At 44.0% G+C, this 16,887-nt stretch overlaps 2 protein-coding genes across 3 annotated transcripts; both read right to left on the bottom strand.

The window, feature by feature from the left end:
- Positions 1-844: 844 nt before the first annotated feature.
- Rich (guanine nucleotide exchange factor subunit Rich) lies at positions 845-8,297 on the bottom strand. Its single transcript, XM_077424753.1, has 12 exons — positions 7,998-8,297; positions 7,104-7,367; positions 6,548-6,954; positions 5,804-6,425; positions 5,210-5,573; positions 4,577-5,121; positions 3,887-4,376; positions 3,525-3,807; positions 2,873-3,327; positions 2,562-2,724; positions 2,274-2,462; positions 845-1,956 (listed from the first exon to the last, which is right to left on the bottom strand). Exons 1-12 carry the CDS (start codon positions 8,130-8,132, stop codon positions 1,629-1,631), a joined length of 4,245 nt encoding a protein of 1,414 aa, XP_077280879.1. The 5' UTR covers positions 8,133-8,297; the 3' UTR covers positions 845-1,628.
- Positions 8,298-11,443: 3,146 nt separating this feature from the next.
- On the bottom strand, positions 11,444-15,995 carry Ef1a-f2 (elongation factor 1-alpha F2). 2 transcript variants are annotated; one of them, XM_077425060.1, is made up of 5 exons: positions 15,888-15,995; positions 13,932-14,110; positions 13,041-13,649; positions 12,554-12,829; positions 11,444-12,328 (listed from the first exon to the last, which is right to left on the bottom strand). In XM_077425060.1, exons 2-5 carry the CDS (start codon positions 14,073-14,075, stop codon positions 11,972-11,974), a joined length of 1,386 nt encoding a protein of 461 aa, XP_077281186.1. In that variant the 5' UTR covers positions 14,076-14,110; positions 15,888-15,995; the 3' UTR covers positions 11,444-11,971. The 2 variants fall into 2 exon arrangements, with proteins under 2 accessions (XP_077281186.1, XP_077281185.1); XM_077425059.1 differs by having other exon boundaries at positions 15,810-15,965.
- Between the last annotated feature and the right edge of the window lie 892 nt (positions 15,996-16,887).

Raw genomic sequence — 16,887 nt, 5'->3', positions numbered from 1 at the left:
GTGGAGTTTCAGGAATCTCGCGAAAGTGTTTGCGTTCTTATCTTCGGCACGTGTTTCCCCCTTTTTCCTCCTTGCGAAACCACCTAGCTTTTTCCGCGATTATAAACTCGTCCGCTGACTGTAATCCATTCTGTAAAAGACGCATAGAGTTTCATAGATACACATTTCGTAGAAGTTTCAGAAATTGAGAAATAATAGCTCGACAAAAACGCTGTTACAACGCAACGCAATACCGTCTTTCCTTAAATTATGTGTGCCACAGGATAAAGATGGGACTTTCCTCGTGCGCTGAATAATCGTTGCTTTTAGATCGAATGGAGGAAATATCACGTATCGGATGTATTAGAAACACCTGCGAGGTAAACATTCCCCATAAAAACGTGTCGCAATGTGGAACACGAGATTGATACGACGATGATAATTACACTTGAATATTTTAGATTCGATGAACGTATTTTAGATACTGATAACTCATCGATCATTTGTCCAGCGGGATTAAGCGGAATGAACTTATCAAACGACAAATAGTGATGACGTGAAATAGATTGCATGTCATTTTATATTATACTTTTCATCTTCTTTGAAAGCTGCGATTTACTTGAGAAAAAAAATGTTTTTCGTTATTCCGGATAAATCTTGAAAAATAATGCATCCGCTCTCGGGATCTTATACAGGATGATTCTTAATTATATGTCATTTTATTTTACCCCATAAAGTATTACGTATAATTAAGAATTACGCTGTAAATCAATGTTCCTTTTATCAATATCTCCGATTTTGCTTGTTCGTTGAGCTATCGACGAGTGTAGATCTTCCAGTACCTAATAAAATAAGCACAGAAAAGTTTTATGAGAAAATATAACATATACTTGTATGATCGTCTATGATACAATATGTATAAATAGCTTATTAATAATTTTCATTGTTTTGCGTATTACATAATTATCATAATATCAGACCTTTCAGATGCGCCAATTTTGATTTAATATCTCTGAACCGCTATTCAATCATTAATTTCACTATATTGCTATTCTCTATTGCTCATAATTAGCGAATGAGCATTTCATACTTTTATACTCAGCGGTAAAATAACTTAAGAATTGCCGTTGGCCCTGATGGCGACTTCGTACATCGCGTTCGAGGTTTATTCCTCGCGACACAGCGTATACTTCAACAATAATATCATAAGCGCTTATGTACAATCACATGCTTATGTGAATCATTCACCTTTACACGTTTCACCCTGTACAATTCAAAATCTTCGAAAGTCAATAAAAAGACGTTCCAAAACTTTATGTACAAATTTCCAGGATTTCTCCGATTTATAATTATATGTTCCGGGAACAGCCTGCATCGTCCGTATCAGTTTTGCAGAATATTGTCGCATTACAAAAATTACCCTTAACATTAAGACAATCAAGGCCTTAATCAACGGCCTTAAAATAAGATCTCTTTGAAGTAATAATTATATAATATGTATATATATATATATACGGAATCCTTATGTGTCTGAAACATATAATCAAATATCTTTTAAAATTTAGTCTTAAATGAAAACAATTACAACATTTGGTATGTAAAATACACAGTAAAAAGTGTTCACAGACAGCCTTTTCGTAAAGCACCCTTTATGAGATCGTGCAAGCGCTCTGCGGCGACGTGTCCTCAGTGGCGTTGAGATTATTGTAACTTCCGTGAAATACGGACTCCTCGACGGTCAACAGCGATTCGTGGGAGCGTTCCTCTTCGAGTGGAGCTGTGTTGGAAGCGTGACTAATCGAAGAATGCCTCGAGCGGGAGAGAGTACCGCGTTGGTTGCTGCCGGCGGATGGAGCCGGACTCGGCGAAGGGCTTTCCGGTATCTGCTCCTGTTCCTGCTGTTGCTTTATTATCACCAATCTATTCAACAATGATATTTGGCTTTGGATGTTGGACATGAAGGGACGGTATCCCAAACTGAAATCAGAATAGCAATGTTTATAATTAAATTGTAGAGAATATATAATCAATTTAACTCATAGATTGAATATATTGCGTATATCAACGCTTGTCAATTATCGAGCAAATTAAAAATATTTTCTACCAAAAATTTAAATTTTATAAGTTACTCAATAAATTAGAAATTTAAGAAAATATCTTCGTTAAAATATCTCTTATTGAAAGAATAAACTTCTTGCTTGTTGTACAGCAAATACTTAAATTTTTAAATCTTAACTTTTAAAAAATTGCCGCATATAAACATCGTGAAGATACATGCGATAATGTACACATACCATTCCGAATGAGACCATTTAGTCAATGTAAGTAATCCGTCCCTCAGGTTGATTATAGAGTCGAAAGTTTGCATTGGTGCATGTGCTGTTCTGACGGTTCTAGCCATGGCTGCCGCGTCTCGAAGAACAGTAGCTACCACCGCAGCCCATCCTAGACAACTACCCTCGAGAAACAGTTGCAGTAAATACCTGTTAAAGATTTAAAGATAAGCATGTAGATATAAAAGATATACAACATTGATTTCTTAATTTTGATTTTTAATTAAGAAAATATGCATATATTTATACCTAAGCTGTACTTCTGCCCGACCGATTGATGGGGAAGTCAATGAGGCTTGATTGACTTCTGTAGGTCCCACTGACTCCGGTGAGACCCAGCACACAGAGCCAACCATGGAGTCTGCGTCATCTCTCCAGATTGTACTAGTATCGCTAAGAACACTGTTGGCATCTGAAATTACAAATCAAACGCAAAAAAAAAAAAAAAAATTATTAGTGCACAAAGATCTTTTGTCATAAAAATATGTAACTTGCATCTTTTTAAAAAAAATTTACTTGAATAGAAGTTTACCTCGAATTACCTCTAACGAAGGACTCACCATTTATCAGGTTCGGCGTTAATTTGGCTTCTGCGGTCGGAAATTGCGTCTCTAAGCTCGCTACGGGCGAGACCAACGTTGTATACGGTGGTCTACCGCTTGGAAGACTAGTGTATCCGCTGTCAGGTACGTCGACGACCAAGTTCGGGGACAAGGTCTCGTCATCGGATACTATGGAGTGTAGAGAGGTGAGGCTAGATCTCCGAAGTTTCTGCAGCGTTGGCAACGAAAGTGTCGGGTATGGAAATGCAAAGTCTTCGTGGACTGCCTTCAACGTGCCCACATAATCGTCAATTTTCGCTGCTCTATCACGCTCTCGAGCGAACCATGTCACTAGATGAAAGTCAAGACGGGCTGCGAATCTACCCAAGTCGGTCAAGCGGCGAGCTGAAAGCAGCCGCCGGGCGTGACGTTGCAAAATGACATCAATGAAGAACTCCTCCGCCGATCCTTCTCTGGAAAAAAAATATATATTTGATTAGTTTTAGTTCGACAGCAAAAGAAAAAAGAATAAAATAGAAAATTTGTAAAACTTGCTTTACAATATATTTTGTTTTAACTTATTTTATGTGATTCTCTAGATGTCTTAAATATTGAACATTCACGTAACTCTATGGTAATATCTACTTTCAAATGAAAAGGAAAAACTTACTTGCTTTCTGTTTTCTCGCTCGATTTTACTGTCGGAACCGATTTCTTTCGCCTCATAACAACGTTCCGGGTTTTCTCGAGCATAGAGGACGGCGCGACGTCTTTCTCTGATTGCACTTTGGGCGTAACCGTGGTACTATAACTGCGGCTCCTTGAAACTTGCATAGTGCCCAAGACCAAGGCTAGATCATCCTCGTGCGGAGAAAGAGGAGGGGTCTGAGGAGGGCCTACCAGTTTCGCACTGCCACTCCACGATGTACGTGGTGACTCCACGTCATTCGGATCTAAATTTAGAAAAGAAATTTAATGTTAATTTTATAAGTACAATTAATTATATTTACAAAGATTTATGAGATTATTTACCGATTGCTCTAAGAAATCTCACAAGATCCTTCGATAGCTCCCATCTACCTTGCTCTAACGCGGCATCTAACAGTAACGTGGCGTGTTGCCTGCTGACAGAGGATGGCTCTAAATTCTGTAGAATGATCAGATAACTGGCGGCGGTATCGAGTTGCTGACGCTGCAAACAATCTTGCAGTAGCTTCTTCGGCGGACCGGCGACAGAAAACAGGTACGGCCAAAGCGCGATTTCGGTCTTGCGAGCGCATTGCACGACGGCTCTGGCCCAAACACCGGGAAACTCGCGGATAAACTCCACGACGGACGGTAGTTGAGCATCCGGGATCGGGTCCTTGCTCGTCGCTTCTTCCTCGAGGACTTCGTGAAGCAACAGTTCCAATGAATGCGGGAAATACGGCAATGCGGAGCACGAGCGCGCTATTTCCCACGCGTGATAGCCCAAGTTCCGATGTATCAATTGACGCAGAATCTGATGCAGATACACTTGACTCTGGAATATAAAGTCACTACATTTAAGTTACATATAATTAGAAATAATAATAAATAATTAAAAATAATAAAATTGTTAATCTTCTGAATAATTTCCGAATAATTCCTTGAGAACTCGATAAATTATCCTAACTAACATATCACTGTATTTATTTGTATATGTTAGAGTTGTCTACATACAGAAAGAAATAAAATTAATACCGTAAGCTCCAATAAATTGAAGGGCAGTGAAAAGGGCGAGTTAGTATCCGACGTGAATAGTACGGTATCGTTTTCGGCTCCCAGTAGAATCGCGTCTTCAAAGAGTATCGCCAATGGGTAAATGCGCAAGTGAAACGGTAGCATTATCCGCTTGCTCATAAAGGCATGGGCCTTCTCCTGATGATTACGGAATAGCGGCAACCAAACTCGCATTCCGTGAGCCCCGCAGAACAACCACAGAGCCTCAGTTAAGTGCGGCTTGTCCCTCCTCGAGCGCGACGGTACCCAAACGTTCTCGACGTAGGATGCTAATACTGTCGGCGCGCCGCACGTGAAGAGGACCTCCGAATTGTCGGTAGAATGTTCACGTTGTACCATGAGAAGACGTCCGGAGACGTTCAGCAGGAGACTCTCAGGATGAGGATGACTGCCAGCGGTCTCGGCGCGAATCGAGGTCAACGTGGCGCTGACTACGCAAGCGGGATGTACGCACAGTCCACTGATGTCCACCGTTTGTATTCTCGTTAATTCGATGCCGCCAGCTTCTAAAATAATAATAGCATGTCCATTGATTGAGGATTGATTGAAACTTTTTAAAAATCGATTTCAATTTAGAAGCAATCTCGCACTTACCCACGCCGTTTTGCAACACCATATCGTAGATACTAATTTGAGCATTGGCACAGAAACTTAGGAGTCTGTCTTTCATCGTATTCAATAGTAGCACCTGCGAGGGCATCCTAATGCTCTTGACATAATTATTATCGAGCCGAGTATCGCGCGGATAAATTCTAATCTCATCTTTATCGTCCAATATGGAATAACTGCTGGCTATGAGATATCCTTTATGCCATAACAATCCACCAGTCACTATGAAATCTCGCTCTTGACTCTCGTTACCGAACAATTTCCATTTTCTCGAAGGTAGAGAGTAATGTGCTAGTCCCGTTCGACCGGCCACTGCAAGACTTAAACCTTCGCTATCTATTGCAGTGTACTATAAACATAAATACACATATATGAATTAACACATGATATTTAAAAATATGATATATACACAAGATATATTTAAAAAACAAAACTTTTAAAAGTCTTTTTCATTAATGTTATATTAACGAATTATTTATAATATCAAATGATCAACAAAATTACACGATAGAATAATAAAGTTAAATAATATGAAAATTGTCAGTAATTAATACGTTTTTCTGCAAATATTATATTTACCCGAATCGGCCAATTAGAACCACTGTATGCAGTCGGAATAGGAACAACGAGCCACTGTTTGCAGCCGGCGAGTGTCTGGAGCATACTGTCGTTGGGCATTTCGGCGGCAAGATGAAAACCCGAAGCGGTCGATCCGGCGCCCAGATTTAAATACAGTCTATCTTCACCTTGAAGATATAGATGTCCATGATGGCCCATACATGGATTGATAGTCAGAGGACTCTTAGCAAAGTCCAATTGAATGAGAGAGCGATTTGAATCAGTCGCTGTGTTGCCGTTTTCGTTGGTAACCAAAGATCCTGGAGATTCTCGCAGCATCCACAACTGATAACCCTCCGCGGACCATTCCATCGTATGGATATGCAGAGGATTATCGTGCGTCAGATCCACACGTAGGCCGTAATCCCATTTCAAGCTACAGAGCAATAGAGCACCGAAGGTGCTCCACAGTGCTAAGCCACCGCCTTCCCAAGCTAGAGCGATAGCACAACTATCGGGCGTCCATCTGAGACATTTCACGCTACCCGGTCGGCCTGGGTAATCCTTGGAGGATAGACTCAGGGTGTGCGACATCTCTAAACCGCCAGTTGTTTCATCGACATAGTATACGACGCCTTCGGAGCTGCAAATTAAAATATTCGAGTCAAAATATGTTGCACAAATATCAAAATTATAATTACATTTTATAAAATAATAATAATACATTTATAAACTCAAGAATAGCATTGTAAAATTGACACTTACTTTTGCCTACCAATAGCAATTAACCGATATTTATGATTAACAGCGGCGCAAGTAGCATCGTCCAAATCCTGAGCCCAGATCCCCTGCACTTGATTAGGATCAAACTTCAAAGATTGAGCAGTGAGAAATGCGGCTTTGCCATTATTTAGCACAATAGCGAAACCTCCAACGAGAGGTGAATATTCGATATCGGTAACATAAACGTTATTCTCCGTCAGTGGTACGGCCACCGTAGAAATTTGCTGATCAATACTGAACGGTATACGTCTCAAGTCCAAGGAATAGTCGCGATTCACGGTGCCGTCCCATTTATGGCGCACCACGTGGCTAGTTTTGGTCGCTACCATAAGCTCGTCTCGTATACAAACTAACGAACTGATCCCACCGTCGATCCAAGCAGACTTTTCCTGCAGAATAAACAAGATAAAGTTAAAATCAATATTTCCATTCAACTTTGATAAACCAAATAATTTAATCGGTTAACTAATAACACACAATTAATTTCATTTTTAATTTCTCTTTGCGCTTGACAAGGAAACATTATCAAAGAACTCACAAAACTCAAGACGAGGGATGGAATGACTTCTTTGATAAATAATTCTGCGCTATCCCGTTTCAAGCTGGTAACCGGCGAGTCTCGTTGTTCGTAAAGTCCCCGACCCTCCGCGCTGTTGTCCGAAAGTCTGTAGAACAGCAGGTAGCTGTCGGACGTGGCGATAACCAGCATGCTCGAGTCTGGCCTCCATTGCACCAAGACGTTCTCACCATGTTGCCACAAAGAATTTGCGGACCGTCTGCTAAATACAATCGGTACACAGGGCTGCAATATAAATTGCGTGTCAAAAATTATCAGATACAGAAACATCCGAGGAAATTACAAAGGGGAACATGCGCAGCTTAACATATGTAAAAGATTTAATCGTAAAAGGTACAAGGAATCATAAAAGCATGTATAGTCACAATGAAATTGTTAGCAGCAATTTGCCAGCAGATTAGAGCAGAACGTTGCAGCAATTTGGCATCAACTGCGTCTACATTGCTTGCGTTCTGTCGGCTGAGCTTGTCGACATAGCTCGACAGCAGATTGTCGACAGAAATCAAGGAAAATTGAGCAAAATCTGTTGCTTCGTAAGCATTTAGGTGGAATTTAAATCATTTCAAGATAACAGATTCTGCTCAATTTCTGCGGTCAAATCTGTTTTCGACAGATTTGACTACCCGAGTAGAGTCACGCGGAAATTTATGATCTCAGTACAGATAATAAAATTGTATATCCCTGCTCTGTCAACGTATTATGGACAGAATATTGTTCTATAACGAGATAATCGCGCAAAGAGTTCCGATCTTACCAAACATGAAGTTATTAACCGAATTCTCGCTCCAAATCTAAGATTTGGAACCGCGACTTGGACGGGATGAGAGAAAATCTTTCTCGGCCTAAATTACGTGCCTTGCAGTACCAGATGACGATAGCATCCGCGGTGAGGATGGCGAACATAATTTTGTCCCTGTTGCACACCACCGCGTTTATCTTGCCCTGCTCGCAGGTGTTGAGGACCCGCGGCCATCCCACGGGGAAAAACATGATTTCGCGCGAGAGGCGTGCCGTCAAACCTTCTCAGATCTCCCTCATGTTTCGCCTACGTCTTCCCACGACGCGACGCCGCGGGTTTGACAAGTAAACAAGTAAACACTCCCTAATCCTAACCTCGACATAGCGAGACAGGAGACCTCGGACAGAGGAGAGAGGCCATCCCGGTCGAGAGCCCCTGTACACTAGCGCCATTACATCCATTTTCGAAATTGGTACTACGTAGCCACGTACATTTTCCGACACTGCCGATAAAACATCATTTTGGTGCGCGTCCGTGCTACATCTGCAATTTGCGTGGTTTCATCTGCATGATAATGTTGATATATATATATATATATATATATATATATATATATATAATGCACAATTTAATTTTATTTAATCTGATACTTTATAATCAAGGAAAAAAAAGTATATGTATGTAAGCAATATTTTTAAAAGCCGTCCTGCTTGTACCGAATGTCATTGCGATTAAATGCATTTTGGACTTTGCATTTTCTTATTGTTATATATAGTTATAAATTAAATATTAGTTTTTATCTTAGATTTTAACCAACATCCGCTAGAAACGGGTCAACCTATATAGAGGCCCTTCACCGCCCCCGCCGATTCCGCGTTCGGGGCGGTCCTCTTTTATTTACAATACGTTTTTTTTTCACATTTCTATCATTTATTTTATTTCTCTTACAATTTACTTTTCAATATATAATAATATAATGTATGTATACAACATTATAAAAGAGTTATTACAATATACATAATTTAGTTACATAATATAATAAGCATTTTTATATAGACAGATTTTTTAATGATTAGTTCTTGCTTTTAGTCCCTTCTTGAATCTAAATAGAAACCAATCGTAATAAAAAACTATTGAGCGTTCACCGATGTCCATTTTCATCCAATGCAGAAGGGCCGATTTCACAGTCTCCAATTAACTTGATCCCTCCGATTAAACTCACACTCTTTGTCTCTTTCTGGGGGAACAGTTAGAAAAAGATGCAGAGTGAGTTTAATTGGAGACTGTGAAATAAGCTCACAAGGCCGGTATCACAGTCTCCGATTAAACTCACTCTGCATCTCTTTCTAACTGTCCCCCCAGAAAGAGACAAAGAGTGTGATCGAGTTTAATCGGAGACTGTGATATCGGCCCTAAACTCTTACTTTTTGTGTTTTTCTAGTTCCAATAATTAGAAAAAAGTAAAAAGTAAATTAAACCGAGATTAAAGTCAATCTACATTGGTATAAAATGGCCATGGAGCTGCTTTTCCGCCGAACGCGACCAATTATTGCGTTGCCACTTGCCAGAGGTTCATCTCTGGCGACGCATAGAAATCTCATAGGAAAAATAGAGGGATTGGTATAGAGCAACTGACAATTCATACTTTCATAGTCAAAGCAGAGAAAATTAAGCCTTCTCTCTGGTCAAAGGTAGTAAATGCTTGGACACGTGCTGGTTATAGAACGTGCCTGGGCGTGCATTCATCCAAATGTTCATGCATCATGTCCGACTGCGTCATCCTGAAGTAACGTGATTTTGTAATATAGATTACAAGAGATCTTGAGCCGCGCCATGTCTTACCTGATTACCTAAATTTCTCGATACTCTACCAATTTTTGCAGTTTTTGGGACCAATATTTTAGGAGTATAAGCCAATGTGAACTCTCGTCCGATTCATCTTGCCTAATTTTTCAGACTCTGGGGTTTTTGCTGTTTAAATGTTGAAATTGCTAGAGTTACCAAGTGCCACCTATCGCTCGATTCTTTTTATAACTTTGTCCATATTTTTTTTTTATCTTAGATTTCAACGGCACAAGTTCTTGCAAAATAAAAATCCTCATACTTTCCAAACTCTGAAAAACTGACAAAGCACCAAGCGCGCGCGCGCAGTATAAGAAAAAATTAAGAAAATAAAATAAAAGGTGATGCTCTAAAACTAAAATTCGAAGATCGTTTATCATAAACTCTCTTTTTTGTTATTCGTACTAAGATTGATATACTAATTCAATATATAACACGTATCATGCATGCCCATAGTTAATGCAATTTTTGTATTTTAATATTTATACATCCAGTATACATTTCAATTAAATGGAAAAGAGATAGCGACATCGATTACTCCAAATGCTTTTTATATTTCACGAAATCTCAGCACATGAAACGAAATACCTCATCATTTAACGCACGTATTAAATACATAATCGCAACTGAGACAATGCGATATAGCAGTCCTTTTAAATCAATAAATAAACGATAAAACGAAATATAAATATTGCAACAATTCGTATGCAGCGTAAAAGACAAATGGTACTACTAGATGTGAAAACATACCGGTTTCTAATTATTTGTTAACAGTTTTAAACGCTGTATACATGACAATATTAAGCTTCGCGCGTTTTTCACGTAAATAATATAGTAGGTTTTTTTCTCGTACAGGTTACAGCGGAATAAATTGGCTGGTCGCCACCATGCATACGAATTTCCATTTAGTTGACCATATGCCACGATTAAGAAATTCTGCCCTATATTTGCACTGCCTCGAGTCTCATACGTGTGCCACTAAATAAATTGCGCTTACGTGCATTTCATGCCTTTATCGAACAGCGTTCTTTCCGAGTCTTCGCGGTAGTGTCGATTGCAGCATCCGAGCAGGTTGCAAGGAAGACAAGGAATCGGGTTTTGCGTACTGGTGATAGTGAATCACCGGCATCTCGTTTCCGCGCGGCTTCTTTATTTTCGCTCTTACTCGTCACCGCTGGTATTTTATACGTATGTACAGAAAACCGTTAACCAATTCGCGTCGTTTGTAGAAGAATCGCGGGAAGGTAAAGGATACAGAGTCGTTGTAAAAGCAGTTTTTTTTCTGCGCATGCACTTCTCGTCTGACGTTAGTTGATAAAAGGAATAATTCGTAGAAAAAGTTTCTTTTTCCCCATCGGGATACAACTTGTCTTACCTACAATTGAATGGAAAGATAATTAGAGGAAATTACAGGTCCCATATCCCAACGAAATCTAACTTTGTCAAGACCTACTACCGTTGCCTTCTCTAGTCTAAATTTCCTGAATTAATAGTCTGAACGATTAATATAAAAAAGCTACCAAGACAAAATGATATACGGACATCGCCGCAATATATATATATATATTATTTTTCTTCTGATCTCAGACCGTATAGCTACCGTAGATGTGTGAGAGCGATAAATGAAACGTTTCTTTAAAAGGATGATGATAAACTTGACAAAGTCACCGATCGAGCAACTATGTCGACGTAGAGTAATAATGACACGTTTCTTCTCGAGTATCGGATATATACAGAATTTATTTCCGTATAGTAATTAGAAAATATAATTAAGCCGCGCTAAATTATGTTGATGTTCGTTATGAAGTAGTTGGTAGGTGTACGTTGTTTACGATAGCTCGCGCGAAGTTCGCTCTTCCTCCTAGCGACTCCCACGAGACGAAAAATACATATCGTGCCAGCGGCAAAATGTCTCCCGTGTTCTTTCCTGCGAAACTCCTTGCGGTGAAAAAAATGACGGAGCCATTTCGACAAGCGAAATGTCCGCGTGTCGAGGAAGCGCGGTAGCCGCGCGATCTCGCATGCACGAAGCGCCAATCTTCGCGATTGGATCGTTGCTTTCTCATTCCCGATCGTAGCTCGCGTTAAAGTCCTCACGAGGTGCTCCGCTGTAGACAATGCTGTCGAATTCGTCTCCTGCGAGTCGTGCAAAGAAGGGTGAGTTACGTCGGCTGGTGTACGCCGTTGTTCGCCCGGCGGCATATTCGCACGGAAACTATCGGTGTATGCACGGAAACTATTACGATAGTTATTTCTTCTTCTGGGCTTTCTCAGCGGCCTTGGTGACTTTGCCCGTTTGATCCTTAAAGGTGACGGCCTTGATGACACCGACAGCTACCGTCTGACGCATGTCACGGACAGCGAAACGTCCCAAGGGCGGGAACTCCTGGAACGACTCAACGCACATGGGCTTGCTGGGTACCAGGGTGACGATGGCGGCGTCACCGGACTTGATGGCCTTCGGGTTCTCTTCGGTGGTCTTGCCGGTACGGCGATCGCACTTCTCCTTGATCTCTGCGAATTTGCAGGCGATGTGGGCAGTATGGCAATCCAACACGGGCGTGTATCCGTTGCTGATTTGACCAGGGTGATTGAGCACGATGACCTGTAAACGGACAATTGCATCAATTACATGCTCATAATTTACATGTTTCAAAATGCCTTAAAAGTTAATAACATTTAATTTTTATATTTAAATATCGAGACACTCAGACGCATTCAACCATCATCAGAAAACTTCTGGTGGAAACCGCGAATGAAGACATTAGTTTCTCATCACAGTGTCGAAAAGATAAATTAAAACGAGTACAATTAAGTTTGACGAGCGTACCTGTGCGGTAAAGTCGGCGGCACCCTTGGGCGGATTGTTCTTGGAATCTCCAGCGACGTATCCACGACGCAGTTCCTTAACGGACACGTTCTTGACGTTGAAACCAACGTTGTCGCCGGGCACGGCCTCCTGAAGGGCTTCGTGGTGCATCTCGACGGACTTAACTTCAGTGGTCAATCCAGCGGGTGCAAAGGTAACAACCATACCAGGTTTCAATACACCGGTCTCAACACGGCCGACGGGTACCGTTCCAATACCGCCGATCTTGTACACGTCCTGCAATTACGAGAAATATGTTAAAACATATTATTCCATTTCAATAAAGTTAATCGTTCGCTTTATAATATCGCGTAGAATCAGACAAACTTTTGGCCGTCAAAGGATTAAAAATCCTCCGGTGGAAACCACGAATGAAATTGTAAAATTATATCATCATGTAAAATTACTCGCGTGAAGATTGAGAACAGCGAAATTGAGACGACGTTACCTGAAGGGGAAGACGGAGAGCCTTGTCAGTTGGCCTGCTGGGTGGCAGGATGGCGTCCAGAGCTTCGATAAGGCATTTACCTTCGGCCTTGCCTTCCTTGCGCTCCACGGCCCATCCCTTGAACCAGGGCATCTTGGAAGATTGCTCCAGCATGTTGTCCCCGTGCCAGCCGGAGATCGGCACGAACGCAACAGCGGCCGGGTTATAACCAATCTTCTTGATGTAGGACGACACTTCCTTCTTAATTTCCTCGAATCGGGTCTCGGAGTACGGGGGCTCGGTGGAATCCATTTTGTTAACTCCAACAATCAACTGTTTGACGCCGAGGGTGAACGCGAGAAGAGCGTGCTCGCGTGTCTGTCCGTTCTTCGAAATTCCAGCCTCGAATTCACCAGTACCAGCAGCAACGATCAGCACCGCGCAATCGGCCTGCGAGGTACCGGTGATCATGTTTTTGATAAAATCTCTGTGTCCGGGAGCATCGATGATCGTCACGTAGTATTTGGCGGTCTCGAATTTCCACAGGGCGATATCAATGGTAATACCACGCTCACGTTCGGCTTTGAGTTTGTCGAGTACCCAGGCGTATTTGAAGGAACCTTTGCCCATCTAAAGAAAAAAAGCAATCGTCTCAATTAGATTTATTCCATTACAGATTTTTCTATTATTATTATTAGATGCGTTTTAACGTTCTAATATTATTGAAAAAAGACTTTAGCGAAATGACATTCAGACACTCTAGGCCGTCAACGGATTCGAAAACGATCCTCGGGTGGAAACCGCGAATGAGAAAAAAATGTATCATCACCATGTCGCGACAAATCATACCGCGGGCAACGCTGACGCACCGGTTATATACTTTTATGTTGCGTAGAAATTGTGGGACGTTACCTCCTGGGCTTCTTTCTCGAACTTCTCAATGGTACGCTTGTCGATACCGCCGCATTTGTAGATCAAATGACCGGTGGTGGTCGACTTGCCGGAATCGACGTGTCCGATAACGACGATATTAATGTGAATCTTCTCCTTGCCCATTTTTGTAGTTTTATTAGGCGAGTTCTTCTAGTAATCTGAGAATAAAAAAAAAAAAAATACGAGTTAGAGCACGACACCCGAAGAAAATTCAGGCTTTCGATCGCATTGCATTTAATTCGTGTCTAATTTGCGCACCGGAGACTATCCGACCATCCGTATCGAGATCAATTGATAATCGCGAGCCGCAATATGGAACCGAACGTGGTGTCCGGAGCAACCGCGAGGAGCTCCGAGGGAGGGGAATCACCGCGATTCGCGTCTTCCGTTCGATTTCGCGCCGGCCACGCGTTGCGCCAGATGGTGCAACGGTTTTTCTCCGGACGCATGTCGAACGCCGCCGCGCGTGGACCCGATCGGGGGACATCCGGCGGTCTTTGTCCGCTCGTCCACGTGGCCGAACGTGAATATTCGAGAATGGCATGGCAGCCGGCCGCCATTTTGTAAGTGACGAGGGGAGCGGCGCGCTGTTGCCACGATTGTCCGCGACGCTCGGCACCGCGCGCGCGATGCCACGTTATTACGGATCCTCTCTCTCTCTCTCTTTTTTTCTTTTTTCCTCCCTTTCTTTCTTTCCCTCTTACGAAACTCGCCGAATGGACCGTGAGATTTTTCGCCCGCTCTCGACGGAATTGCGGGCGGCTAATCTCGGAGTCTCGGAGACGAACGTGGCGGATCAGGTGGCCAAATGTGCCGTCGCCGCCACCGCCTCTCTCTCTCTCTCTCTCTCTCTCTCTCTCTCTCTCTCTCGCGGTCCAGCAGCTCGCGATGGAAAATTACGGCGAGGGCCCCGCCGAGCCTCCGGATGCCAATTACAGCCGGCGATTCGCGGCGAGCGCGATGGAACGCGACGGAATCGCGAGGCCGACCGTTATCGCTTCGCGGAATCGCTTCCTCGGCCCGAGAGATACCGCCCAGTTTTTTTTTTTTTTTTTCGACGACCTTGCTGTGCCCGAGATCGTACGCGATTCTTCCGCGGATCTTTAACTCCGATCGCGCTAACGGGATAATATCGTTTTTGCCGAAAGCCGGCGCGACGTGTCCCGGTCGTTATTCTCTTCGCGAATCGATTTCCAGAAGGCACGTTCCGGATGCCGCCGGGGCGACTCGTGCCGTCGGCGTTGCACACGAAAGAGAGAGAGAGAGAGAAAAGAGGAGCACCTTTAACCTCGCGTTTCCGGTTCTCTAGCTCCGCACGCGTCCTGCCGCGAGGCATCGCGGCGATTTTTCGGTGTCGAGCAACGTGCGCGCGCGCGGACGAGCGCAACCGAGCGAAGGACGATCGCGGAATTTTGGCCGCCGCGCGGGCGAACTTCCTCGAATCTCTCTAGCCCCGCGGATCGCCGCGAGTTCCAGCGCTCCGACAAGCGCGGCCGCCATAGTGCATCCGGTCCGGTTCTCTCGCGATCTCGAACGGCGTCCGCCGTCCGCCGCCACCGGCTCGACCGGCGTTTTTTCTCCCGCTCGCGATTTTATTTTCGGCGACCGACGACGATCCCACGGGACGATGCTCGTCGTCGCGCGCCGGTATACGCGCCGCGGATACCGACGGCCGGCGACGGCGACGGACGGACGGGAAAGGAGAGGTCTTCTCGGCGCGGCGGCCGTACGACGACCGGCCATGCGGCACTTGACCGAGTCGCGGTGAATTTTCTCGCGCGGCCGGCCGCGACGCGATCGCGAAACTATACGCACAGCACAGCACGCCGCGGCCCCGTCGGCCGTTCTATTCCGTACCTGTCGTCCGATGCGGTATCCTCGGCTGAGATTCGTCGGATAAGTCGACCGGTGCGCGAACTACGAACAACCACTCACCTTCGGGTGCCACGACAGAAAGAGACCGTGCTCACGAGTGACATGCGCATACGGCGTTTTCGGGACGGCAAGCCTCGAGCCCAGCCGCGCCGCCGTGCGCGACGCTGGCGCCGCCACGCGCAGGCGCCGCTCTTATTTTACTGCGTAATTTATAGGAAGATAAACACCGAATTGTATATATACGTTTGTTTTATAATCGTCGATACTTTCCTCGATTTTCAGCCGCCTTGGATAATTTCGTAATTGGAAAAAGGACGACGTTTCCCCCGTGTCGCCACCTTCGTCGTCAAACGCGTCTGGGTTCGAGGCTACGGTTGCGCGCGCGCGCGCGCACGCACACGTGGACGCGTCGGGCCCTAGCGCGTGCACGTGCAAGCGCCGCTTCTAGGATCTATGCGTGCGTGTGTGCGCGCGCGCGCGCGCGCGTGACGAATTAGAGAGAGAGATAGATGGAGAAAGAAAAAGAGAGGGAGAGAAAGACGGAGGATAGGATGCGCGCGAGCGAGCGAGAGAGCGCTCTTCGGCCTCGCGAACCGCGAGCGGAGGAGTCGTAGCTTTGATGGCGAGACTTTTGGCGAGAGAGGACCGCCCTTTGACGCGCCGCCGCGCCGCACGCGATTCCAGAGCGTTCTTCGCGCGTTGCATCCCGCAACGTTGAATGACGTTGAATTGTTAAGGTGCCTTTTCATGCTGACGCTCGACGCTCATTTTCAGCGGAAAGAAGGTCGCATGACCACACGTGACGCCGGCGTCAATTGAAATTCATGAAAAGGAAAACAGCGTCAAAATTTCGGCGTCTTCGCGCTGCTTTGGCTTTGACGTTTAAAGCTGAGAAAATCCAGCTTTCTTTGCTTGACGCTAGCGTCAGATCGAAATCACGTGATCTCGCGATACACTGAAACTGGCTGAAACGAGCGTCCCATGAATTCGCACCTTTACTGTCGACTGTCGTCGCAGATCGAGGGTGTGACTTATTGTGACTTCGACCGAACTCTGATTA

This window comes from Temnothorax americanus, unplaced genomic scaffold (assembly GCF_048541705.1).
Source record: "Temnothorax americanus isolate GAGA-0224 unplaced genomic scaffold, ASM4854170v1 Scaffold9, whole genome shotgun sequence".
NCBI lineage: Eukaryota > Metazoa > Arthropoda > Insecta > Hymenoptera > Formicidae > Temnothorax > Temnothorax americanus.
Note: the sequence above shows the minus strand (reverse complement) of the source record. Positions and strands in the feature narration are given on the sequence as shown.

Excerpts from the sequence above, each read along its gene's own strand:
- Rich (XM_077424753.1), bottom strand. The coding sequence starts at position 8,132 with ATGTTTTTCCCCGTGGGATGGCCGCGGGTCCTCAACACCTGCGAGCAG. Across the intron at positions 5,574-5,803 it reads GTTCTAATTGGCCGATTCGG|TACACTGCAATAGATAGCGA; the intron begins GTAAATATAATA and ends TTATGTTTATAG. Across the intron at positions 5,122-5,209 it reads GGTGTTGCAAAACGGCGTGG|AAGCTGGCGGCATCGAATTA; the intron begins GTAAGTGCGAGA and ends TTATTATTTTAG.
- Ef1a-f2 (XM_077425060.1), bottom strand. The coding sequence starts at position 14,075 with ATGGGCAAGGAGAAGATTCACATTAATATCGTCGTTATCGGACACGTC. Across the intron at positions 13,650-13,931 it reads TCGAGAAAGAAGCCCAGGAG|ATGGGCAAAGGTTCCTTCAA; the intron begins GTAACGTCCCAC and ends TTTTTTCTTTAG. Across the intron at positions 12,830-13,040 it reads CTCTCCGTCTTCCCCTTCAG|GACGTGTACAAGATCGGCGG; the intron begins GTAACGTCGTCT and ends TCGTAATTGCAG.